The 25,712-nt window shown below is 54.6% G+C and overlaps 1 protein-coding gene across 3 annotated transcripts; it reads left to right on the top strand.

Moving 5' to 3' along the window:
* The first annotated feature begins 140 nt into the window (after positions 1–140).
* On the top strand, positions 141–24,478 carry BRD9 (bromodomain containing 9). Of its 3 annotated transcripts, none has more exons than XM_027606171.2 (16): positions 141–294; positions 935–1,149; positions 1,464–1,596; positions 3,040–3,100; positions 3,508–3,652; positions 5,155–5,265; positions 5,994–6,169; positions 7,300–7,432; positions 9,011–9,086; positions 10,099–10,194; positions 11,067–11,199; positions 13,579–13,690; positions 17,269–17,307; positions 20,293–20,392; positions 22,746–22,919; positions 23,758–24,478. In XM_027606171.2, exons 1-16 carry the CDS (start codon positions 243–245, stop codon positions 23,853–23,855), a joined length of 1,854 nt encoding a protein of 617 aa, XP_027461972.1. In that variant the 5' UTR covers positions 141–242; the 3' UTR covers positions 23,856–24,478. The 3 variants fall into 3 exon arrangements, with proteins under 3 accessions (XP_027461972.1, XP_027461974.1, XP_027461973.1); XM_027606173.2 differs by having other exon boundaries at positions 6,057–6,169; XM_027606172.2 differs by having other exon boundaries at positions 142–294; positions 6,054–6,169.
* The last annotated feature ends 1,234 nt before the right edge of the window (positions 24,479–25,712 follow it).

The following is a 25,712-nucleotide window of genomic DNA, read 5'->3' on the forward strand; positions in this document are numbered from 1 at the left end:
AAAGTGCCGCGCGCGGCGCGCCGCCCCCTGACCCGGAAGCGCTGGGCGCCGGCGGGGCGGGGCGGGCCGACTTCCGGCCGCGGCGCCTGCTTCCGGCGCGGCCCGGCGATCTCCGCGGGGCGAGGCGGGCGGCCAGCCAGGGCCGCGGCGGCGGCGGCGGCGGCGGCGGCGGCGGCGGCGGCGGCCACGCTCCGGCCCGGCCCGCTGCTGCCCTCGGCCCCGCGCCCCGGCCCCGCGCCGCCATGGGCAAGAAGCACAAGAAGCACAAGACCGAGTGGCGCTCGTCCTACGAGGGTGAGGCGGCGGGCGCGCTTTGTGACGCCGGGCGGGCGGGCGTTCGCGGCGGGCGGGGGTCCCGGGAGGCCCCCGGGAGGCTCGCGGGCGGGGTCCCAGGCCCCAGGGTTCCGGGAGCCCCAGGCGGGGCTCCAGGCGGGAGTGCAGGCTGCCCAGGCGCCTGGCTCGCCCCCCGCGTCCGTGAGGGAGGAGCGAAGCACCTCTGTCGGCCCCGGTCGGCGAGAGCCCGGCGCCTGTCTGCCTCGCCTCCTGCCTGCGGGTTCCGGCGGCAGCTGTGAGCCCACCGCGGTGCCTCCCGCAGGGCGGGGGGGGGTGAGCACGGGCCAGGAGCTTGGGCATGGGGCGTCAGGCTCCCGGGTGCCGTCCCTGCTCCGTTCCTGCACCCCGACGGTGAGGCCCCCTGCTTTGCTCCAGGCCCCCCTGAGGGTGGTGCGGCCGAAGGGGGGAGAACAGCCGGCGGCCCCGGGGCCCGCCTCGCCGACTTCCCTTGCTGGTTCTGCCGTCGCCCTGCCTGCCGCCTTAGCCTGGCCGGTCCCGCCACCTCCTGGGGCCTCGGCGATCTCCTGGTCACACCCGCACATTGGGCCGGCCGCGCCACGCATCGCCAGCACCCGGTGAAGCCTGCTGTCTCTGTCCACAGATTACACAGACAAGCCCTTGGAGAAGCCCCTGAAGCTGGTCCTCAAGGTTGGAGGAAGTGAAGTGACTGAGCTCTCAGGGTCTGGGCACGACTCCAGTTACTATGATGACAGGTCAGACCACGAGCGCGAGCGACACAAAGAGAAAAAGAAGAAGAAGAAAAAGAAATCGGAGAAGGAGAAGCACCTCGATGACGAAGAAAGAAGGAAAAGAAAGGTAAAGCACGGTCGCAGTTGGCATGTGGTGGCCCCAAGCCCTCCGGAGGGCCGCCCGAAAGTGCTGCGGGGCCTCAGGAAAGGGCTGTTCCGTTTGTAGCAAAACACAAATCAGGAAGGCCCTTCACTGTGTTTCCGGCTCTTTGTGCATCGTTTCTGACCCAAGCTGCGGGGTGGTCGTCTAAGGTGGGAATCTGAAGCGAGAAGTGCTTCTGGAGGGGGCTTTTCTCTCTCAGCTTCGTGTTTCCCCTCAGTTACAGGAGATCTGTTTAAAACTGCTTGCCTTGCTCTCGCTGCCCTGACTCTGCCTCACAGGAAGAGAAGAAGCGGAAACGGGAAAAAGAGCATGGCGACACGGAGGGAGAGGCCGATGACTTTGATCCTGGGAAGAAGGTGGATGTGGAGCCACCCCCTGATAGGCCCGTGCGCGCGTGCCGGACGCAGCCAGGCGAGTGGAGCGCTGTGGAGGCTTTCCTGGAGCTTCATGGCTCATCTCTGTGACCTCGTGGCTGGCGCTGGCGTGCCCACCAGCTCCCTGGGAGGAGCACGGGAGGGAGGGAATGCTGCTTTCCCAACACGAAACGTAGCTGGGCCTGAGGTCTTACTGTCCCCTCTGAGCTTCTAGAGCAGGGCTTGGCCAGCGACTTTTCCTGTGTTCTCCTCCTCTTGAAACTCCTGAGCTCATCGTGGATGGGAGGAAACTAGTACTCGGGTCAGTCACTGAGGCTCTCAGAAACCACGGGGGGTTTCGGTGCCAGCCTCACCAAAGGAGAGGCTTGGAAATGCTTGGGAGTCTCTGATCTGTGTGCGGTCACTTCCCACAGGCTTTCACGTAGTCAGGAGGCACTGAGAGACGCAGTCTTGTCTCAGGCGTTTCTTTTCTGGACTTTGGGTTTGACTGCCTACAATTTGGGAGGGAGGAGGGGGTGTTGTATTGCAGGCATTGTGGGGGTGCTGCGTTCCTGCAGTCCCCGTCCCCTGTGCAGGTTAGTGTCATGGTAGACTCGGGGCCGCTAGGCACGGTGGGGCACAGAGAAGGTCAGGCGTGAAGTCTGCGGAGTTTGGACAGTCTCTGGTCACCATGAGCTTAGTCTGAACCGCTGCTCACTCGAGGTCACATGTGCAGTGCTTCCCTCACCGTGTGCCTGAAGAGCTGCTCCTCACACCTGCCCTGGTCACTGTCTCTGTTGAGGACCCACTGGAGGTCTGCACTTCTGTTGTGCTTCAACCCTGGAACCAGCCATCACCCCAAGGAGCCCTGGTTCCTCTGCGCAGCATGGCATTCAGAAACCGGGGTCTGGGTGCTGGGTGTGGCCCTCGGTGGGTGGTGGCACGAGGATAGATCCCACGCATTCTCACAGCTGAGAGAACAGAAGCAACGCTGGCAAAAATCCACGTTTTCACACGGTGGGCCCGGAGACGCAGTTAACGGCAGCTCTCATGAGAGCCCTGGCGCAGTGTGTATTTGAGTGCCTTTTTCACAGGTGAGGAACGGGCATGACCAGAGGTTTAGGACTCCCAAAATGATAATTGGTGAAGCTCCAGCTCTGTGTCCAAAGCCTCTGTCCTCTTCTTTGTAGTGTGTCTGGGATGTACCGGGCCCGGTAGTGACCTGGACGGCCATAGACTGATGAGTGACAGCTCCCTGTTGTTGTGCTAAGGGTGTTGGCACTCTGAGGGGTTTTGGGGGCTGACGCTGTGATGGAAGTCCTTTCCCACCCAGCTGAGCTGCTTGGGGGCCAGGCGTAGTCTGGTTTATTCTGGTACCCGGTTCTGATTGGAACCTAAAACACTGAAACATGAAATGGCTAATACACACTGTGGAGTTGGAGCTCTCCAAATACCAGAATCTCTCGACTCATCTTTATTTTTTTATTTTTTGACTCGTCAGCTGAGAACGAGAGCACGCCTATTCAGCAACTGTTAGAGCACTTTCTCCGCCAGCTCCAGAGGTAAACAGATTTAAGAGCTTGAGCTTGGAAACATTTGGGGTGTCTTCCCTTGTGAGGTGTTCTTCTCCCAGCTCTACCACCTGTGGAGCAGACCCTCGCCTAGTCTGGTGGGGGGTGGTCAGCCGTGTGCGGGAGCAGTGTGCAGGGAGAGCTGCGTCTGCCAAGTCCTTGCAGGTCGGTCAAGGCTGCCGTGATGCAGATGTCATGGCTGGAACCGGGACGGCAGTTTGGGAATTTTTAGTCATCAGAACATCTACTGCAGTTCTAAAGAGCATAGGTTTTATTTTTAAGATAGTAACTTAAAACTTGGTGAGTTGTATTACGTATTTATCATGAGGGGTTTTGTATCACTTGAAAACCTAGATTTATGGTTTTCCCAGTTTAAATAAAGATGTTTTTGTTTTCAGAAAAGATCCTCATGGATTTTTTGCTTTTCCCGTCACGGATGCAATTGCTCCTGGATACTCAATGATAATAAAACATCCCATGGATTTTGGCACAATGAAAGACAAGATTGTAGCCAATGAATACAAGTCTGTCACAGAATTTAAGGTAACCTGGTTTCAGTTCCTGAAATCCCTGCTATGAGGCTCTGTGTGTTTATGTCCAGTGAACACTTTGTCCACTTTAGCTTGTTCCCGGTTGCAGATTTCCATGGGCATTTGAGTGTTTGGTTTGAGGTCACCCAAACACAGCATTGGGGGGAATGGGTTGGCCGAAATGTCCTCTGCATTTTTGTCTGGAAGCCCGACCATATGTTGCAAGCCATAGGAACACATTGGGTCATGCAGGAGTGTGTCGATTTGGTCTGGCTCCAGAGTGGGTATATCTAGAAATGCAGTTTTCCTAATTTTTAGTTTTATAGTAACTGGGAATTTAATTTTTTTGAATAATAAATTCTTAATAACACCTGAGTACATAGCTCTTAAATCCGTTTCTTGCTACTACCTATGAGGTGGAAATTATATCTCGGCTTTGAAACCCAGGGGGGATCAAAATGAGTGCTTGACAGCTTTGGCAATCATGTCATTTATGAAAGGGCTTTCTTTCTTAGTTTTGGTTAAATTTGGAAGGCTTGGCTTTTTTACTTTCATTTCCCGGTGATGTGACAAGGTTTGCCGAGCTGCGGAAGCAGTGCCACGCGAAAGGGTATTGCAGAGAGTGGGTGTTTCCTCCGGAGGGTCGGGCACTGCCCCAGGGCAGATGGCTAGTGGCAGCCTGCAAGTCCTTCACTTTCCTAACTTGGGTCCCAGTTTGGTCTGCTGCCCAGTGACTGTCCTGGATGTGAGCAGCATCCCCCTTTTCCTACGTTCTCAAGACTGGTACCTTGGGGCCACCGAAGGATGGGGGCTTCACGGCCTCAGGCCCAGCCCCGGGGACCTTGGCGTGGGGCCATGCTGGAGCTCGGGAAGGGCTGGGATAGTTTGCACTGTGTTCCCTGGCTGGCTTTAGCTGTCCTTGTGCATCCTGATGGCTGACTCACCTGTGACAGGTGTGTGCCATATGCAATTTGTTTAGGGTGACAAAATACTGAGGTTTCTAATAGTTTATTTTTAATATAAGTTGTTCAGTAAGAGTTTCCTTGTGTTAGTGGAAGTGTTTGCTCTGATACTTGTAATTACCCATAGACAAAATTCTGAATTCTGTGGAAAAATCCCAGAGATAGAGGACACAAATGTGCCCTGGTCTCCGCTCATCCCTTGGCTCTAATGAAAAGAACGTGGCTGTCGGTTCTTGTTCCTGTTTATGTCTGAGTTTCTCCCAAAGCGGGAGAACTGGAGACGGAAGAGAGGGCTGCCGTGTTCTTACAACATGCGTGTGTCACACTCAGGAGGAAGTTTGGGGCTTGGCAAGCTTCTCACTGTGTGCAGGGAAAGACCAGTGAGTGAACAATTAGGAACATTTTTCTGAAGGTCTGAAAACTGTATGTTAAACTGAAGAGCCTAATCTAGTTGTTTCCCACTCACTTTTAGCCTCTTGATAGGAATCCAGTTTATGCTGTTGTCTTGGTGGTGTTTCAGATTGGATGGTACTATTTTTTTTTCCCTTTTCAGGCAGATTTTAAGCTGATGTGTGATAATGCCATGACCTACAACAGACCAGACACTGTGTACTACAAGTTAGCCAAGAAGATCCTTCACGCAGGCTTTAAGATGATGAGCAAAGTAAGAAGCCCTTTGGCAGCGAGGAGCCACAGAAATGAGAATTCTCCTCTGTGTTTTTATGCCTAAACAGAACCTCACCCCAGTGAATGACATGCTTCCATCCATCCGTCACTGGCCGCGGTGTGGATCCCTCTGCTCTAGGGTAGACGTCCCAGGCCACCCTCCCCTCCAGGCTGGCGCGCGCGCTCTCTCTCTCTCTCTCTCTCTCTCTCTCTCTCTCTCTCTCTCTCTCTCTCTCTCTCTGCTCCTGCTCATGATCCAGCTGTAATGTCTCCTTAGGGTTGGTGGAAAGTTCTGGATCTGTTGATCTGAGCTTGGGTGTCTTGTCTCACTGGATTGCAGCCAGCCTGTGATTTGTTGTTTTACGTGGCTGCCCACTGAATCCAGATGGGACATCTTGGCCGTCCGGCGTGGCTTCCCAGATCTGTCCCATGAGCCAGGTTGCATGTGTCATGCATCTAGGACCAGTGCCTTGTGCCTGATCAGCCTATAGGTGAGGTGCAGCCCCTGTGCCCTCTGGCCTGTCCCCTCGGCCAGCCCCGGGTGCTCCCGGCCAGTTGGCTGCACCGTTGGTGCTGACTCCCACCACCACCTCCCACGGTAGCGCCGTGGGGATCAGCTGTTAGGCCAGGTGAGGCTGTGGCCACATCCCCATCCCACCCATCGTCATGGCACCCTGGCTGTGAGGCAGAGGTAAAGCCCTGCTGCTCTGTCCTTTTTGATTCTAGGAGCGGCTGTTAGCTTTGAAGCGCAGCATGTCGTTTATGCAGGACATGGATTTTTCTCAGCAGGCAGCTCTTCTGGGCAATGAAGATACAGCTGTCGAGGAACCTGTTCCTGAAGTGGTACCTGTACAAGTAGAAACTGCCAAGAAATCCAAAAGGCCGAGTAGAGAAGTCATCAGGTAAAGAGAAGTGCATTTGCCTATTGCGTGGGACACGCACCTCGGGAAGGCGGGTGAGGGGGCAGCCCCTGCTGGTGCCCACGGCCTTGGAGGAGCTCACAGACGGGCTGCTTGTGCAAGGTGGGGGGAGCACAGTCCCCAGGGGCTTGGGTCCACGCTCTAGCCTTAGGTGTTCCCAGGTGGCCGGCAAGCAACCTGGACCAGCCAGGACTTGTCCTGCAGGAGAGTCACTGTCACGCTGATGGACATAAGGTGCCAAAGGCGGGACAGCCCCTGCCACCACACACGGGCTCCGTCCTGGGTGTGTCACCGGAGCCCATCTGGCCACCGCTGTTCCCACATGCGTGTCGTTTGTGAATAATTGTTGGCCCTTCACTCCCAAGAGGTTCCCTCCCATGCAGAACGCATGCTGATGGCCTGGCTTGGCTGTCCCCTGCTCAGGGGACATAACTGTGCTGTGTTGGGCAGGCTGCATGCATGGGAGTGGGGGCTTCTTTCTCATCGTACTCCCTGAGCCCCCAGCTCCTGCAGCCGTACACCCTGAACCAGAGCAAGGGCCTTTTTGTAGGCTTGGGGTCCCCAGGCAGGGTTTGCTCCCACAGCTCCTTAGAAGGGATCTACCTATTTGTTTCTAGACCCTTTCACAGGGGAGGCCACCTCCCTTGAGTGCTGCACCCAGTGACTCTTGACTGTTTAAGGAAGGAACTCCTTCACATGGGGCTTGTGGCCACCTGCTGGAGGCTTGGGATGCCCCTGGGGCCTCACGGCCTTGTGTTCATAGCTCATATTTGTTGCGGGTGCTTCAGCCCGCCATGGAGTTCTGCCCTTTTTCTAATGGTGCCTTGAATGACACTGGGTTTGTGAGCTTCCTGGCAGGTGGTAAGGTTCCCTTTGGGCAGCTCTTAGATGACTCACAGGTGAGGAACGTCTGGTGGCCGTTTGGGTTGCCCCCACTCTTGGTGGATGTGTTTTGTGTTGCTGTGGTTACAGCTAAAAGGACAGGGTTAAGGTGTGCTTCCTGCTACCAGCCCCTGGTGACCTCGAGGCGTGTTAGGGGCTGGCCCTGGGGGAGGTAGGAGGGGCATGTGCCCTGGCCTCCTGGTGACTTGTGCGCTGTTCCCGCTTCATAGCTGCATGTTTGAGCCAGAAGGAAATGCTTGCAGCCTGACGGACAGCACGGCGGAGGAGCATGTCCTGGCCTTGGTGGAGCACGCAGCTGACGAGGCTCGGGACAGGATCAGCCGGCTCCTCCCAGGGGGCAAGGTAGCGTCAGGAGGGCTGGGCAGGGCGGCACCTAGTTGATGCATTGGTCACCGCAGGGTCATGTTGGCTCCTGTCACCGGCCTCATCTCCTGGGTGGGAGGGGGCTTCCAGGGGCACCTTGAAGGCAGGACCCTCATGGAAGTGGTGTGTAGTTGTAGTGTGTGGACGCCCGTGGACGGGCTCACCCTTTGGTGGGATGTTGATCACTGTTGCTGGAGGCTGGGCCCCACCAGGCTTCTGCACTGCAGCTGGAACCTTGTCCCGGTGTGCTTGCGTCTCTGTACCCGTCTGCAGTGCCCCGGGGGTTCCATGTGACCCAGGCATGGCCCGTGGGAGCCGCCCCAGCAGCTGCTCATCCTCAGGAAGAGGCCCCACCATCCTTTGAGCACCTTGCCATAAGAATAGACCAGCATGTCCAGTAGAAACCGCGAGGGTCCTGTGTACAGTTTTAAGTCTGGTAACGAGAACAGAGGTGAAATTAATCCTGGTGCTTTTTACTTGACCTGGTATATCCGGTCTTATGTCAGCATGTACTCTGTATAAAAAAACCTTTAGAACTGTCCATCCTTTTTTCCACATGAAGGCTTTAAGATGCGTGTGGGGTGGTACGTAAATAATTTTGAATGATGGTGTTTTAGGTATGCTGGGTTATGTGAGATATTAAGGTCAACGTCTTTGTACATCTTTAAACCTTCCTGGTGAAAAGTTTGAAGTTTCCTGTGTAGCTCGTGGTGTTGTGCTGCTGGACCCACTGGTCTGCACACCTGTAGTGCTCCGGCCCTGGGGTCTCCAGGGAGCCCGGGCCCTGGGTGGCGCCCTCCTTGGGTGGGGCTCAGAAAGACCCAGTGCTGACCTGCGTGTACTCGAAGAGTGTGTCCACACCCAAACCCCCATTGCTCCTGGCACCATGCCTGCTTCGCTCGTCTCCGTCTTCACTCAACCCTGTCTTTCGGGTGTTTGAATTCCACAGCGAGAAACCTGACTGCAGTTACTCGGTCAGTGGCAATGGATCCCCTGTCTTCGCTTCCCCTCCCCTCCCCGCCCTGCACTCAGGCTCCACAGGCTCCAGGCCTGAAGGCCACCCTCCTCCCGTTCCCCACACCGACATGCAGGTGTCCCTCTTCCTGGACCTTTCTGGTGGCCTGAAGAGGAGTGGTTTTGTTTGGTGGTTGGTCTTTAAGTGGAAGTGAGCCCCTTGTGGTTTAGAGATGGAGCCTCTAGGCCGTCCACAGACATGGCCCTTGGTGACCAGAGTCTTGTTCTAGCTCATCTGGCTCAGGTTCTGATGTCCTGTAAAATGGTTGTTTCTGGGTAAAGCCTCCTGTTTCAAAAGCTCTTTTAGAAGGGTCACAAGGAATCTGAGTTCTTCCAGTGCACACAGGTCTGAAATTAAGTTCGGAAAGGTATGAGAGGGGCCTCTGTAGCCTTTCCCACAGGGAAACCAAGAATCTCCTGGCTTTCTGGGATTCATCCCAGTTAGGTCATACCGGAAGGCCTCTATTTTGTTGGCATGTCCGTAGAAACTGCAACCACAGGATGCTAGTCAGGGGACGGGCATTCAGTTGTGCTTTCTTGCAGATGGGATATCTGAAGAAGAACGGGGACGGCAGCCTGCTCTACAGCGTGGTCAACACGGCCGAGCCAGACGCCGATGGTGCGTGTGGCCCCTTGCAGGGCTGGGCTTCTCTGAGGCCCACACACTGCTTTGTTAGTCTCTGCACTGGCAAGGATTTTAAAACTTCGTAACCTGTTTGAGATCGGCATTTCCCCTGCAGAGCGTGGCACCAGTAGGAAAGCATAGAGATGAGTCCCCGTCTGGTTTCGTGCTCCTGTATATGTCCCCCTTGACAGGACCCGTGCGTGATAAATGGACAGAGGGCAGTCGTCCTGTGGGGCGGAGGTCCTGGTCAGAGCACTTCTGCCCGACAGTCCCCAGCACAGGCAGCAGGACTGGAGCTGCACTCCCCCAGAGCTGTGGTTCTAGAAACCCACATGGCCTGACTTCTGGTACTGTCACAAAGGATTTACTCAATTAGGGCTCCCTGTGAGAAACCAGAGTGCTCAGTCTCCCACTCACCATGCTCGAAAGAGGCCTAGACGTGAGCTTTAGAAGAAATACCCCATTTGATCGTTGTGTTAAGGAAGATCTTGGTGGAGACACAGATGCTGGATTTGTGCACCTGTGCAGTCTTTTCTGTGGGTTCTAAGAAGCATTTATGTACTTCTCCATCTCTTTGAAAAGTGCCTCGAAGACTTGCCTTTGAGGAAAAGCAAAGCTCACTTGCACTTGTAATACATTCTATTCTCTCGCATGGAAAGGGAAATAAAATACTCTCCATTGTTCTCGCCCACCTGGGTGTGGGGCCACTCCCGCCGCCTGGGGCTCTTGGCAGTGTTCTTTAATGTGGACCTAGATAGGGACTTAGTGTTCTCTGACATGTACCCCCTGTGGACCGTGGCTGACTTCTCTACTCTGGCTGAAATGAGTGATAACTCCTAGCTTAGAAAGAGAGAGTGAAGGTTTGAGAATTGTAGAGTGGCTTCTGTAAAGCTGATCTTAGCTGGTCTTTGTAGAGAGCCCCTGAGCCTCCCTAGGTGTCCAGGTGAGGCATTGTGGGGGCTGGGAGCTCCCCAAGCCACCTGCTCACAGCCTGGTCCCTTTACAGAGGAGGAGACCCACCCCGTGGACCTGAGCTCGCTCTCCAGCAAGCTGCTCCCGGGCTTCACCACACTGGGCTTCAAAGACGAAAGAAGGGGCAAAGGTGAGTGAGGCGGCAGGTAGGGGCAGGGGGTCACAGCAGAGGTGTGGACCCTGAGTCCCCCCGCCAAGATCTTCCTGGCTTACCTGTTTTTAGTACCGTAGTCACACGCTGGCTCTGAAATAGCAGTGACGTTCAGGTCATTTGAAGTGAGGGGAGCAAAAGTGAGCGGGCAAGCTCCTGCTGTCTGCTCTTACCAGTGGGTGGGTCTGAGCTCCGTGCTGATGCCGGGGAGGGTGCACGAAGGTGTCTAGAGAATGATGGCGGGCAGGGGTGGGCGCAGTGGGGGAGGGGAGGGGGCTGACTGCTGTGCGGGCTGCACCTGTGCTTCTGTCTGACAGGCATTTGCGGCCGGCTTGCTGGTTTTGGGGTGTGTCCGGGCGAGCAGCAGTTTTGTTCCCAGGGGACATTTTCTGTTCACACTGTGGTCCTACTGGCATCAAGTGGGGAGAGGCCTACAGGGCTCCCCCGCACCGTTCCTCTCGAGCCCTGACTCCGCATGGAGGTGCAGCGATGCCTCCTTCAGGGCACGGACCAGCTGAGTCCCTTGACCTGCCCTTGGCAGGCGCCTGCCCTCCCTGCAGGCTCTGTCCCCAGTGCCGTCTGGGGTGGGATGGGATATGCTGGCGCTCTGGCCCCTGCAGAACACACACACTTCTCTGCGGTCACGGCTCAGACGTAGAACGAGGTGCTGAGGCATTTCTGCTGGCTAGGCCCCGAACGCTGCTACTCTTGGGGTGTGCTGAGGGGCGGCATTTGCATGCAGAAGAAAGCGCGTGACAGTGGGGGCTCGTGGGGGGGCCTGGTGGGGGTGCCCCGCCTGCAGAACGCCGGCACGCATCTCATGCCCTTGTGCTCCCCTCTCGTGCTCTCAGTGACGTTTCTCTCCAGCGCCACCACCGCGCTGTCAATGCACAACAATTCCGTATTTGGCGACTTGAAATCGGACGAAACGGAGCTGCTGTATTCTGCCTACGGAGACGAGACGGGTGTGCAGTGCGCGCTGAGGTGAGCAGGGTTGGCCTAGGCGCGCGCGGAAACGCGGACCGGCTTCTTGCCCGCTCTGCGGCGGGAACATCTCCCCGGCCCGCAGTGGGCGGCCTGCCTGTGCGTGTGTGGGGGCGACGGCCGGCAGCAGTGGGTCCGCACAGCAGAAATTTCCACGTTACTTCCCGTCAACCGCAAGTGTGCCACAGGTTGATGTCGAAGCTCTGGTAACTCAGCTGGTAGTGCGAGCAGGTGATGATCCAGGTTGTAGTTGGGAAAGGAATGTGTGTATGCGTAACCCGTGCTGTGCATGTTGAGTTTGTTTCGTGACTGTATTGAAATGTGGCTTCGTGGCTATAGTAGTCTGCTTGGGCCACCAAAACAGAGCACCGCAGGCCGGATGGCTTAAATAGTAGGCATTTATCTTCTGGTGGTCCTGGAGGCTGTTGGTCTGAGATCCAGGCGCAGACAGGGCTGGTTTCTCCTGAGGCCTCCTTGGTTTGTAGACGCCGTGGTCTCCCTGAGTCCTCACGTGAGCGTCCTGTGTGCGTCTCTGTCCTGACCTCCACTTCCTTTACAGACACCAATCATAATGGATTAGGGCCCACCTTGAAGACTTCGTCCTAACTTAATCACGTCTTAAAGGCCCTGTCCCCAAATACAGTCCACATTCTGAGATACTGGGGTTAAAGCTTCAGCGTAAGAATTATGGGCCACAGTCGAGTCCCTGACAGTGATTAAGATGTGGTCTTAAAACCATAGATGCAATACTGTGTTTTTGTAGAACTGTTTTTGTGTGTATTTTTTTGCTTTGTGTGCCAAGTAGAAGTGGGTTACTCTTACAGAAGTTTAGTAATTTTCCAGGAGGAAAGTGAAATTTTGCCAACCTCTAAGAAATGTTTTTTTTTTTTTCTACATTAGATCTTTGTTTAATTTGAAACCGAATACAGGGTATATTTTAAAAATGAACAATGAGAAATCAGTTAGTCCTCATTACAGTAAGTGAGTCTGTAACCAGGTTTTTGTGAGACCAAAAAGTAGATAAGTGGAAAACCAAGGAGGGAATTTGTTGTGGGCGAGGACAGTGTCACAAGTGGCGATCCTCTCCTTGACCCCACTGCCCTGCGGTGCTCTGCGGTGTCACAGCCCTCCAGGGTCAGCAGCCACCTCCAGTTCGGGTGGCCTTGTCCGGCGCCCGCTCCTGAAGCACATATGGACTCTGGGTGCCGGACAGCGAGGATCCCAGGCTCGTGGGCAGCATGTGGAGGCAGGCAGACAGCGCTCCTCCCTGCGTCCCCACGCCACCTCCCCACGTGCTCTGTTCTGAGGCACTTCCAGACCACACCTTGAGTGTTGCGACTGCTCCCTGCCCCTTCACACCTCAGTTTGGTGGTTTCTCCTAAAATGCTCCTGGTGCAGACTTGTGTGTTGTCACGGTTTCACTTCCAGACCAGCCCTCCTCACTCTGAAGGTCTGACATCTGGAAGCCCTTCTCAGCCTCTGCCCAGGCTTTGATGCTAGGACTTAGGCTTTTGATCTCTGCCTCCTTTTTAAATATTTTGGTTTTATTTATCTATTTATTTATTTAGCATTCCTGTTATCCAAAAATCAAAATGACCCTCTAGGGCATATGCAGAGAGACGTGCTTCCGTGTTGATCTCTCCCCTCCCCATTGTGGAGCATCCTTTTCAATCTACTTATGTTTTTAAATCCAATAAAAAAAAAAAAAAAGATAAAATTATCCTTCTTTTACAGAAGTTAGTGTAAGATATCTGGTTGACCCTTGAGCAACACGGCTTTCAATTGTGCAAGACCATTTACCTGCGGCTTTTTTTCTTTTCATTAAATGTAGTACAGTGTTGTAAACGTATTTTCTCTCTGTTCATTTTCCTTGTAACGTGTATTTTTTAGCTTGCTTTATTGTGAGAATATGGTGCATAATACATATAATTTACAAAATCTGTATTGATCAGTGTTTTCTGTCATCAGAAAGGCTTCTGGTCAACAGTAGACTGTTGGTTAAGTTTTGGGAGAGTCAGAAGTTAATATGCAGATTTTCAGCTGCGGGGTTCAGTGCCCCTAATCCCGTGTTGTTCGAGGGTCAACTGAATACATATAGACTGTCGTTCACTTTTTTTAAAAATAATTTTCTCTTGAGATGTTTTTAATCTTTTTGGGTCACGGACCACTTTGAAGATCTGGTGAGGACTCCTGATTCCCTCCCTAAAACTATATCTGGGAGGTTGGTGCGCCCAGTAAGACCCTCTCACGGGGGAACGTCTGAGGAGGTGGGCTGACAGGGCGGGCTCCTGAGATCAGGACCTCCGGCATTGGTGGGAGCAATCTGGACGGCCGGAGCCGGGGCTGCGGTCTGGTCATGTGCTCTCGCGGCCCTTCCAGCCTGCAGGAGTTTGTGAAGGATGCTGGGAGCTACAGCAGGAAGATGGTGGATGACCTCCTGGACCAGATCACCGGCGGGGACCACTCACGACTGCTCTTCCAGCTGAGGCAGGTGGGTGCGCCGTGCGGGCCCTTGCTGGGCACCCCCGCCCTGGGCTCCGGCCACTGGAGGAGCCTGTCCAGACCGACGCCGTTCTTGCTGGCTGTTCTTCCCTTACTCTTTTTTTATTTTCCTTTTTTTTTTTTCTGTAAATGGTTAATACTCTTTCAGAGGAACTTAAAAATAGTTGTCTCTATTGACCACATATCCACCATTTCTGGCACTCTTTATAACTTTTTTTTTTTTTAAAGATTTTATTTATTTGACAGAGAGCACAAGTAGGCAGAGCGGCAGCGGAGGGAGAGGGAGAAGCAGGCTCCCCGCAGCACAGGGAGCCGGACGCGGGGCTCGATCCAGGACCCCGGGGTCATGACCTGAGCCGAAGGCAGCCGCGCAACTGACTGAGAGGCCCAGGCGCCCCTCTTTATAACTTTTTATATACCGGAATTTCTTTCATCTACTGTTATTTTCCTTCATCCTGAAGAACCTTCTTTAATATTTCTTGTGGTATAGACTTGCTGACAGTGAATTTGCTCAGCCTTTTTTTTTTGTCTGAAAAACATTTTTATTTTACCTTTATTTTTGAAATTCATCTTTCCTGGGTCTGGAATTACAGACTGTTGTTTTCCTGTCTACTTTAAAAGATGCCTGACTGCATTGTTTCCGAAGTGTTTGTGGTCATCTTCATCTGTGTTTTCCACCTGTCACCTCTCGTCTGGTCACATCAAGGATTGGCAAATGTGGGCCCATGAGCTGCGAATGTTCTTTTACCTTTCTTAAAGGCTGTAAAAAAAAAAAAAGTGTGCTACAGACCTCACATGGCCCACAAAGTCTGAAGGATTTGCTCTTTGGTCCTTTGGAGAAAGGTTACTGAATGCTGCTCTAGATGCTTTTATTTTTTAATTTTTATTTTATTTTTTATTTTTTTAAGATTTTATTTATTTATTTGACAGAGAGACACAGCGAAAGAGGGAACACAAGCAGGGGGAATGGGAGAGGGAGAGGCACACTTCCCGCTGAGCAGGGAGCCCCATGCAGGGCTCGATCCCAGGACCCTGGGACCATGACCCGAGCTGAAGGTGGACGCTCAACGACTGAGCCACCCAGGCGCCCCTGCTCTAGATGCTTTTATTTATTTATTTATTTATTTTAAAGATTTTATTTATTTGAGAGAGGGAGAGAGAGCACATGAGGGGGGGCAGGGTCAGAGGGAGAAGCAGACTCCCTACTGAGCAGGGAGCCCGATGTGGGACTCGATCCCAGGACTCCAGGATCATGACCTGAGCCGAAGGCAGTCGCTTAACCAACTGAGCCACCCAGGCGCCCTCTAGATGCTTTTAAATTTGAACCCTTGTAACTGGTTTTCAGTGGCTCGTTGTGTCTTGGTGTTCTTCATGTTTATTTCGCGTACCAGTTGTCGAGCTTCTTGGACATATCAGTTTATAGTTTTCATCAAATTTGGAAGATTTTTGTCCATTATTTCTTCAAATACCATTTCTGCCCACACCCCACTTCTATCATTTTTCTAGGACTTTGACACAGGTGTTGGATATCTGGACCTGTTCTGCATGCTGTTAATGCTCTGTTCCTTTTTAGTCTTTTTTCCATCTTCGCATTTGGTTTCTGTTGCCGTGGCTCCAGTGGAGTGATCTGGTTTAGAGCCGCGTCTACATCTGCTGTTAATCCCATTCACTGAACTTCACTTCACGTGCTGTGTTCATCTGCCTTTCTTTCACGTTATATTCATGCTTTCCTTTAAATCTTTGGACCTATTTATAATATTTAGTACAGCTGCTTTTAAAGTCCTTATTCGCTAATTCTGTCATCTCTGTCACTTCTGGATTTGCCTCTCGGCAGGTTTTCCTCTGTTTATAGGCCACAATTTGCTGCTTTTTTGTTTGATTGGATCCTGGGTGTCACATTGTTGAGTCTCTTGTGCAGACTGTGCTGATACCGCAGCCAGTGGCCACAGGTGGCTGGTGGAGATTTTACTGTGGCTCGTCTGAATTTAGATATGATGAAATGTGAGCTACAAACCAGAATTTTAGAGACTAGTACAAAAAATGAAACGTAAAAATTTTTCATTGGTTTATTTGGATCGTACGTTAAATGTTTTCAGTACATTAGGTTAAGTAAAATACATTAGTGCAGTTGCACGTTAACATTAATTTTCGTTGGCTACTAGAAAATTAAAGTTTGGTGTATGCCTACGTTATATTACTGCTGGGCAAGGCTGGTCTGGTTTACCGTGTTCCTTTAAAGAACATTGATGTTCCTTTAGGCAGAGTCCTTGTGAGTCACCTGGTTTCTTGGTGTTTGTTTTTAAGCTTTCTTAGGGCGGGTTTAGGAGGCCTTTATGTTGGGTGAGTTTGGCCCTGATACTAAGGAATGGCTCTTCTGGGGTCTCCTGTGGTCGCCAAGTTTCAGTGAGGACTTAGCTCTGGCCGGGTGGAGTACAGATGTGTGTCCCCATACATGCCTGGCCCCGCAGTGTCCCATCTGTTTGTGCACAGTTTAGTGTCAGCTGGGTGTGTTCCTCCCGGATTTGTGGAGCTCCTGCTGGGAGCTGTGTTTTCCTCTTCAGACTTTGCCCCACCAGCCGCCAGCCAGTGAACTCTCACTTTTCAAGGTGTGCTTGGCCACAGTGCTCCAGATGCTGTTTTCTGTACTGTGGTCTGAAAGTTTACTCCTGGGGGTGCCCCTGGGCACAGCGTCTGAGCTGTGACTTTACGTTGTGTGGTGCTTATAGCAGGACATTAAAGTAGTGGCGATATTTATTTTTCTACTCAAGTTTATAAAAATTGCGCACGAGGGAATTTCCAAAACATTATCACAAACAAAAGATCTCAGGTGCAGAAGTTTGTAAGCGGAATGATTGTTTTTAGGTACATGCACACATCGAGGGTATTTTGAAGGTGATGCTCCTGCCAGATTGTAGAACAGTTAGGTTTAGGCTGTGATCTCCACACGTGGCCACACGTACCTGGGGGTCCCTACAGAATGTGGTCACGTGGTAGTGGTCCCAGGTGACTTTGGGTCCCACTCAGGTTGTGGTCACACAGTAGTGGTTAAGTGTAAGCCTCTTGTAGGTATTGTGCAGCCTGAGGAGAAGGGTAGTGGCCCCGTAGCCCAGGCCATCTGAGGGCCCTGGTGCTTCTTCATCCAGTAGGTTAAACCACCAGGCCTGGTATTTTTCCCCCGTGTTACCCCTGAGACACAGGGTACAATGTTGGACTTTTACTTTGTGTTTTAAGCTGTCCAGCGCTGCAAGAACAGTTTGGGTGCTCTCCCACTTCCTCTCTATCCTGCCCAGGGTGCTCCCAGGGCGCTTGGCCCACTGGGGATCTGGGCTGGGGCTACGAGAGTTGGGCCCTCCATGGGTCGAGTTGGCTGCCTCGCTCAGTCTCTGCCATCTCCATGGAAGCAGGCAAGGCCCAACTCTGACTCACAATATGGTGTGAACGTCATGGGGACAACCCCAGCAATAGTGAATAAGCTGTTTTTAATTCATACTTGTGTACATGATGTCAATGAAATGTTCTATATAAAACTTTCGGAAAAACTGGCTTCTCACCTGTTTTGATTTGCAGAGGAGAAATGTTCCAGTGAAGCCTCCAGACGAAGTGAAGGTGAGTTGTACGGTCATGTAAGTAAAAACCCAATTATTAGCGTTCCTGTGGGGAACGGTCATGTTTAGCCTCTGATACTGGGTGGCTGAGAAGAGGTGCGTGTGGTGTTCTATTGAGAAACTGATTAAGTGGTAGTCTCCTCCGCCGTGATTTTTAATGACTGGGGCGAGGGATGGAAAGCCACGGCACTTCCCCTCCAGCCCACACACAGCAGCTGCAGAGCAGTGGCCACGCCGGGGGCTCTGTCTTCACAGGTGCCCGGGAGGGGAGGGCCTGCTGGGGCCTGTGGAGCGAGGAGCAAGCTTGGTTTCTGGTGCGATGGGTTCTTCCGGCCCTCCCAGGAGGTACTGTGTGCTGTCAGCCAGGTGCATGTGCACTGCATACTTGTGAGTGAGGCCAGCTTGACAGATCCATGTCCTCAGGGCATCCCCAGCACCCAAAGTAGACTGCATATGAGGAAACTTCATCGTGGTCTGGCCTCAGTTTCCCCATTTTTCTTGTCCCTTGGGAGTAACTTGGAGCGTGCATGTTGACAACAAGCTTTGAACACAGCCTCTGTGTTGGAGCAGAGGCACCAGGCCTCTGGGTAGGCTTGTGGGGGCCTGGGTCACAGGTGTTACCTGGCCTCGGTGGACGGAAGGCCCGCTCCGGAGGCACGTCAGGTGCCCATCAGGTGGGGCTCATCGAGTGACAGAATGGGGAGGGTGGCATGGGTGTCTCCCCTGAAGGGTGTGCCTTGGTGTGGCCAGATTTGAGATGCAGGCAGGGCTCTGCTCAGGGTCTCTTGGTTACGCATGGAGCACAAGTCCCACGTGGTGTCTGTGCTGTCGGCTGTCTTGAGCTGGCAGCCCAGCGCTCCCTCGGTCCTGCCGCCAGCGCCTGCACGCAGACAGCCCAGGGCAGCCCAGGGAGCTTTCAGAAGGGGCCTTCTGCAGTTCCAGGGGCACCAAGCCCCGGTTCCCCACCGTCCTCCTCAAGCCTGTGGTAGCAAGCAGCTATTGTGTGTCTTTCCCGTTGGCAGGCGGTGTGCGGCCTGGCATTGGCGAGGAGGCGCCGGCCTCTCCTCATCTCGCTTCGTTCCGTCGGTGCTTGCACCCCCCCATGGCATCTGTGGCAGTGTGCTGCCAGCACCACTTGGGGCTCCCAGACATTGCTGCAAATACAGCAGTCGTGTTTTTCTTTAGACTTAAATTTTAACACACACTCAAAGGCACAGACTCTAACGACAGTGTTCTTTTCAATGCTACCTTGGAGCGTAGATCTCCGTATTTAACAAGTACGCAGAACCGGCTGATGGGAAGGTGGGCACCAGAGGAGTTTCCTGTAGGGGAGCCACAGGGCACTCTCGCCCCCGGGATGCTTCTTGGGGTGTGTGGGGGACGGGGCTCTGTGTGGTTTCTAGGGAAAGAAATTGTGAGCAAGCCAGCTTTTTACAAATTGTTCTTACAGGCTCCACCTTGCCTCATGTTTTAGGGTCATCAGATAAACCTGTGAAACCTTGAAAGCCATAGCTGTGGGATGATTGTCCCAGCCATGTAAGGAACAAGGGCCTTGTGCTGGGCCCTGGGCAGGATGACAAACAGTGCCAAGCCTCAGTCTCTGGTTGCAGAGCAAGGTGGTAATGCTGGGGTGGTTGTAAGACTATGGCAGCACTCACCACTGGTGTCTGGCTGCTGCCGTGCGCTGTAAATGTGAGCTCTGCCTGGTGTGTTGATGGCCCAAAGTCATCACTGTAACAATTCGTCTTGAGAGAAGTTATTTATCAGAGTGTAGACAGAAGTGACTTTTATGAAAGTCGAAACAAGCAAATTCTTGGATCACCCCAACGAGACAGTCCAACAGAATGGGGTTCACACCCAGATGAGACAGCCCAGTGGGAGAGGGCTCACACCCAGGCCCAGACAGTCTGATGGGAGAGGCTCACACCCAGAGAAGACTGATGGGAGAGGCTCACACCCAGGCCCAGACAGTCTGATGGGAGAGGGCTCACACCCAGAGAAGACTGTCTGATGGGAGAGGCTCACACCCAGAGAAGACAGCTGACGGGAGAGGGCTCACAGGCCTGGTGCCCCCTTGCTGAGTAGCAGGAGCTTCAGCTTCCTCCTCCAGGTCGCTGTGAGTCGCTGGGTGGAGGTGGACCCCTGTCCGTGCTGTCCAGGCTGGTGGGGACCCTGCATGAGCCTTCAAGCTCTGGGGAGGGCAGAGGGTGGGGTGGGGGCATGTGAAATGCCCCTGCGCAAGCCAGGCCCACAGACTCTCTGCATCTGCCATAATGTGGACTCTTGTTTAACTATTTGGTGAAGAAACTGTCCCTCCAGGGCATGTGTCAGGAGGGCACTGTTACTGGACAGTAACTTCCCATCAGTGACTTAGGATCCAGCACCAAGGTGAGAGTGTGACTTGGCAGAATTTGAGGGCCTTGGGGTCTTAGGTGGTAGATCTCCCTTAAAATACCAGAGATGACCCCTCTGTGATTATTTTAAAAATAGCCATACGTTAGCTATTATCTTAGTATCTTTGAGCAACAAACGGGCATGGACGGTTTGTGGGTGGCGGGGAGTAGGTCTCGGGCCGCACAGCGTTGTTTCCATAACGATGCAGAGCAGGGGCTTGACACAGGAGAGGGGCAGGGGGTCCTGGGGCAGCCGCAGAAGGAAAGAGAACATGCTGGCTTGGAGTCTGCCATGCTGTTAAGTGTGGTCCCTGAGAAGTAGCCCTTCAGATCCCGTGTGTCTGCCTGTTGCAGGGACCTGTCCCACATGCCCTCAGTGGCACCCACTCCTGAGCTCACCCCAGTGGTCGTGGGTTGCAGCGTGGACTGGACACAGTGTGGTCTCACCTGCTTCCCGGGGAGAGCGGGCCTGTCCCACCTGTGGCTGCAGGGCACTGATGCCCCTGTCGCTCCCGTGAGTTCAGTAGCTGGTGTTAACTGCCCACCCAGTGACATCTCTCCTTTTCTGCTTGGTCTCTCCCTGTCTCCTGCAGGCTGGGGACTCACTGGGCGACGGCAGCTCCGTCCTGGACTTCATGTCGATGAAGTCCTACTCTGACGCCTCTCTGGACATCTCCATGCTCGGCTCTCTGGGTAGGTTGTGCTGGGCTCACTCACACCATCAGGCTCTGCTGGAAGCAGTGGACCCTGTGCTCTTGTCCCTGGTGCTGCATTAGTCTGCTGGGCAGTCCCCAGGGGCGCAGGGCTGGGGCACTGAGGCCTGTCCTTGCTTCCAGGAGTCTGGCCGCCGTCCTCAGGACCCCCTCCCAGATGGCCCCAAAGCGGGGTTGCCCCAGTCTCCTTTCGGATGTCAGGCTCCATGTGAAGGATCGCCAGGGTCCCTCAGCCTGGTGGTTCATGCAGGGCTGGGCTGCCTGCTTCGGTTTGCTGTTCGTGCGTTTGTGTGTGCACGTGCATCCACGCGGCCCCCAGCACGCGAGACGTCCTCTGTGCTCTGCACGGCACTCGGGGTTTCGGAGTCTCCTTGGTCACCCGCCTCCCTGATGACCAGTGGTTCTCATGGTGCTCCTTCTCCTCTCCTTTACTTTGGACACACCCGAGCTTTACTGTGGGGCTTCTCACCTGAGAGCAGTAACCGCCCCCCCCCCCCCCCGCCATTGCGTGTGGCAGTGTCTGGAGACATCTTTGGCTGTCACACTTGGGGTGTGGCGCTTCTGACATGGAGGGGCAGAAGCCAGATATGCTGCTAAACATTCTAAAGCACAGGGAGCAGCCCCCCAAGAACGACCCAGCCCCAGGGGTCACTGCTGCCGAGGATGAGAAACCCTGCCTACGTCAGAAGTGGGTGTCATCAGACCTGCAGAGTGTGTGAGGCCAGGTCTTGCTTTGTTATCCAGCTCAGCAGTCTCTGCCTTTGGTTAGAGCGTTTTTAGACTGTAGTTAGTGCAGTAACCCTATCTAGGTCAGGTCTAACGTCTTGCTACTGGTTATTTTCCCAATTGTTTGAGGGTCCCCCGCCTACTGCCAGGTTTGCTGGTTCCCTAGGACTCCTGGGATTCACGGCTCTGGTTTGTTAGAGCAGAGGGACAAACCAGGATCCACAGAGGGACAAGGTGCATGGGATGATTCTGTGGGGGGGCCAGGTGGCACTTCCAGAGCCCTCTCTGCTTGGCATGTCCGCAGATCCCAGGCTCCTGGAAGCAAAGCAGGTGTTCGGTGGAAACCACATCGATTGCATGGACAGTTGAGGTGCAGGGAGCCCCTCTGTCACTGCAATGGTGGGGACCCTTCGAGATCCACGCTCACCAGCCAGGGCCCAGCTCTGCCTTGTGGGCCGGCGGTCTGAGACTGCGGAATTAACACTCTGCCAGCTACTTTTTGTGTTTAAGACTTTCTCCTTTTTACTGGGTTTTGGTAGTTGGGTTATGACTTGCTTTGATGTGCTTTTGTTGAGATTGATCTTCCCAGGTTTGGTTCATCTTGTTGGCCCCGGGGCTTTGTAGGGTTCATCCACTCTGGGAAGTTGGGCCATAATTGCAGCAGTCGGCTGGGCCCCGGTTCTGCCATTTGTCACGGAGTCTCCTCTGCTTCGTGTGTGGCCATCCCTTCCACTGTGGCTGGCCTGCCATGGCCCTTCCCAGGGTGGGGTGCGGGTCGCTGCGGACACCCCTCTCTCCCTGTCCAGGGGCTCCATCGGTTTTTCCAGCGTCTCCCCTTCTGCCCTCGCCACTGTTTTCCTCTGCCTTTTGAGGAGCCAGTGCCCGGTCCCTGATGTCACACCCATCTCGTTCATGCCCTTCCTCTCGAGTTTGGTGGGGCCGTTTCCCTGCCCTCTACCCTCCGGTAGCAGTTCATCACAGGCCAGACTCCGGCTCCACGGTCAGGTGCTGTGTTGGGTCACACGCCCCGGAGCTGTGCTGGGTCTTGTCTGACAGGCCATCAGCGACTTGCAGCCATTGGACCCTGTCCATGTTTTGCTTTGAGATGTTCTTAGGGTGGCCCCAAGCCACATTTAGTGTAGGCGGGACATAGTCCTACCATGGGGCCACACCCTTCTGCAGACTTGGGCCACGGATTCTTGCAGACATGTGTGAGCTCCCCGGTGGGGCTGTGTCCTCTCGTGCACACACAGGTCCCTGTCGGGCCAGACGTGGGGGCTCTCCAGGCAGCCCATCTTCAGCAGCTCTCAGCCTGCCCACTGCCTAGGGCACCCGCTGGCTCTGGCCTGTGTCCTGTCATGGCGTCTGCAGGCCTCTGTAGCACACGCTGTCCTGCTGCTTACTTGTGTGTGCGGTGGGGGCAGGGGGCAGCAACCGTGTGTGTGAAACGGCTCAGATTTGACATGGCACCTGGGTTCTTGTCCACTCGGCAGCCCTGCCTCGCCTCTCATCCTGAGTGTGCATAGAAGTGAGGGAGAGACCGTGCCGGCATGCTGCGCTGGCCTAGGCAGCCGGATGCCTGATGTCCGTCCGTCCTGTTTGCACAGGGAAAGTGAAGAAGGAGCTGGATGCTGACGACAGCCACTTGAACTTGGATGAGACAGCGAAGCTCCTGCAGGATCTGCACGAGGCACAGGCAGAGCGCGGGGGCTCCCGGCCGTCCTCCAACCTCAGCTCTCTGTCCAACACCTCCCCCTCCGACAGGGACCAGCACCACCTGGGTAAGGTGGCCCCGGTCCCCAGCATCTGTGTTACTGTGCAGGTGCTGGGCGGCATCTGGGTAAAGGGCAGGAGGGCCGGCAATCCTGGCACGTCGGAGCTAACGCAGGCCGCATGTCCAGCCTCCAAGGAGTCCAAGGGCCCTGCTCCCTCTCCAGGATGCCCCCTGCCCCCTGGGGTTCCGAATAACCTCTCCCTCGTCAGGCAGCTGCACGGGGTGAAGTGTGTGAGTGGAATTTACTCAGTGTTCGGCATTGTGGGTCTTGTCTGTAAGGTGCTGGTCTTCTCAGTGTCAGGAGCCACATCCCGAGGCCCTTGGACTGGGCAGAACGAGGCCCCAGACGCTGACAGGCGTGTTGAATTCACCTCTGGGGATGTTTGTTTCTTCCTGCTGTTCCCGTTTTTAGTCCTAAAACAGGGTATTGAGAAGTACTTTGTTCTTCCAGGACCCTGATTTGGGGAGAGCAGGTGACCTTCCTTGGCCTGGGGCTTTCTCTCTTTAATGAGTGACAGGGTGGGTAGGTGCATGGACCCCACCAGGATTTCGGCCCGTCCAGGAAGGGAACCAGATACTGCTCCCTGGCCTCTCAGATCTGCTCAGTGAGCTCCCCATGCTGCTATTCCAGTCCCTGATCCCAGCAGTGACTCTGCAGAGCACCTCCTGACCTTGGGCAGTCAGGGGGCGCTTATCAGCTATAGACGTTTGAGTCCCAGCCCGGGGACGTGAGGGGGTGGCCCAGGCCCTGGGAGAACGAGTCACAGGACGTGTTTCCAGCCGGGGCTGAAGCACAGCGTGTGCAGACCCGTCCTGTGAACGCCGCATCTTTCCCACACTTGCAGGAAGTCCTCGCCTCAGTGTCGGGGAGCAGCCGGAGGTGACCCATGACCCGTACGAATTCCTTCAGTCTCCAGAGCCTGCAGCTTCTACGAAGAGCTAGCCTTGTAGTCTTCCATTTTTTTTTTTTTTAATTTTTTTATTTGCATGTACAGAGTTTTTGTCTTGAGACAAAGACTTTCCTTTTGTCCCCTTTGGCGAGCGGGAAACAGCCCCGGGGAGGTGGTGATATCATGTCGGCCGTGCACAGATCCAGTGTGTCTGTGCACAGCCCTGTGAATCCTGAATAGTGGAGATCACACAGAACGGTGTGTGGCCGATGGGGTCGAGCCGGCGTGTGTCTGAGCTTTGCGCTGTCTGTAAAGCCCATCCGTGCAGCCGGCCTGGACACACCTTTCTGCCCCAGCACCCTTCCTGAGAGCCTCTTGGGAAGCAGACGTACCCATGGGCAGGGTTCCTGCCTGTTCTCTGCCCTGCCTGCCCCCCACGCCCCTGCATCTCCGAGGGAGGTCATGGGGGGCTGCACCCTCCTGGCCCGGGACAGGCTCCGTGCTCCTTGTTCCTGTGCTGGGCGAGGCCTGCCTTCTGCTGGAAGACCACACTGCCTCCTGGTAACGGCCACGTGCTGTGTCCGTAGACCTTTCTGTCCCGGATGTGTTTACTGGATGCCTGTTTACATTTGCAAAACAGAAATCTCAATAAAATACACAGAGTGATTGTGTATAATTGTTCGTAGCGCTGTAAGTATCCACTTCTGAGTGACCTTTTAGTGAAAACCTTTGTCAGGAGAGGTCGACAGCGTCTGTTCGTGATGCTCACCTCCCCTCTCCTCTGCGTCTGGCCCAGGTCTCCCCCTGCAGTGACGTCCGACTTTACTCACCCTGCACAAGTTCTGCTGTGTTCCTTTTTTAGAAAACAAAATTAGGGGCTCTGTTACGTCCTGGGGTGGAGTCAGTCCTGGGAGAGAGTGTGGACCTGAGGCAGTGGGCAGTGCGACGTGCCCCGGGCCACGAGGCCACTGCCTGCCGGGTGTGCAGGGCCCCTCGCGGACGTCAGAGGTCTCCCAGTGTTGCACAAGCAAGCCAGCGACGGCAGAGGAGTGAGCCCCCTGCGAGGGTGAAGCCCCCAGTCAGGCTGCAGACCTGCCCCCAGCGCCCCAGCTGCCGGGAGGTCAGGTGGCGCCGTCTCTTATTTCCCACCGTGGCATGGGGGTGTGTTCTGCCCCGCCCAGGGCTCCGAAGGTGAGGTTCTGGGCAGGGTGTGGCCCTGGGTTCTGGTGCTGGAGTTGCCTTGCTGAGCCCCCGTTTCTCCTTGGCCCCCCAGCCGGAGTTCGCAGCCATGCCTCTGTGACATGGACGTGGCGCATGTTTGCAGGACCCGCTGAGACTGTATGAGCCGTGGAGCCCCAGACCCACCCGAAGGGAGTGGTCTCCGGCTCGAGGGCCCCACAGATGTGCCGGCAGCTTTAGGTGCTGCTGCCTCCTGATCACAAGCCTGTACTGCAGACGGGCAGATGGGGTTGGGCGGCTTGGAGACCCTGCTCTGGGCACGGCCTCTGCAGAGCCAGGGGCTGCCACTCAGAAGGCCACATACCCGGCGACAGGGAAGACCAGGGGGGCGTCTGAGGACAGGAGGGCCCTCCAATCTTTATTTCAGTGAAGGTCACATGGTCTGAAATTAACCACTGACTGCTTTAAAGTATGCAACTGAGTGGCATTTGGTGCATTCACAGTTTCGTGCAACCAACACTTCTGTTGAACTCTGGAATGTTTCCATCACCCCGAAAGGAAACCCAGTCCCCATTAGCAGCGCCCCTCAGTCCCTCCTGGAGCCCCTGGTAACCACTCTGTTTTTGGCATCCATGGATCTTCCTGTTCTGAGCATCTTGTTGTAGTGGAGTCTTACACTACGTGGCCTTTTGTGTTTGGTCCCTTCCCTAGCACAGTGTTGGTGTGTCAGT

This window comes from Zalophus californianus, chromosome 5, assembly GCF_009762305.2.
Source record: "Zalophus californianus isolate mZalCal1 chromosome 5, mZalCal1.pri.v2, whole genome shotgun sequence".
Classification (NCBI taxonomy): Eukaryota; Metazoa; Chordata; class Mammalia; order Carnivora; family Otariidae; genus Zalophus; species Zalophus californianus.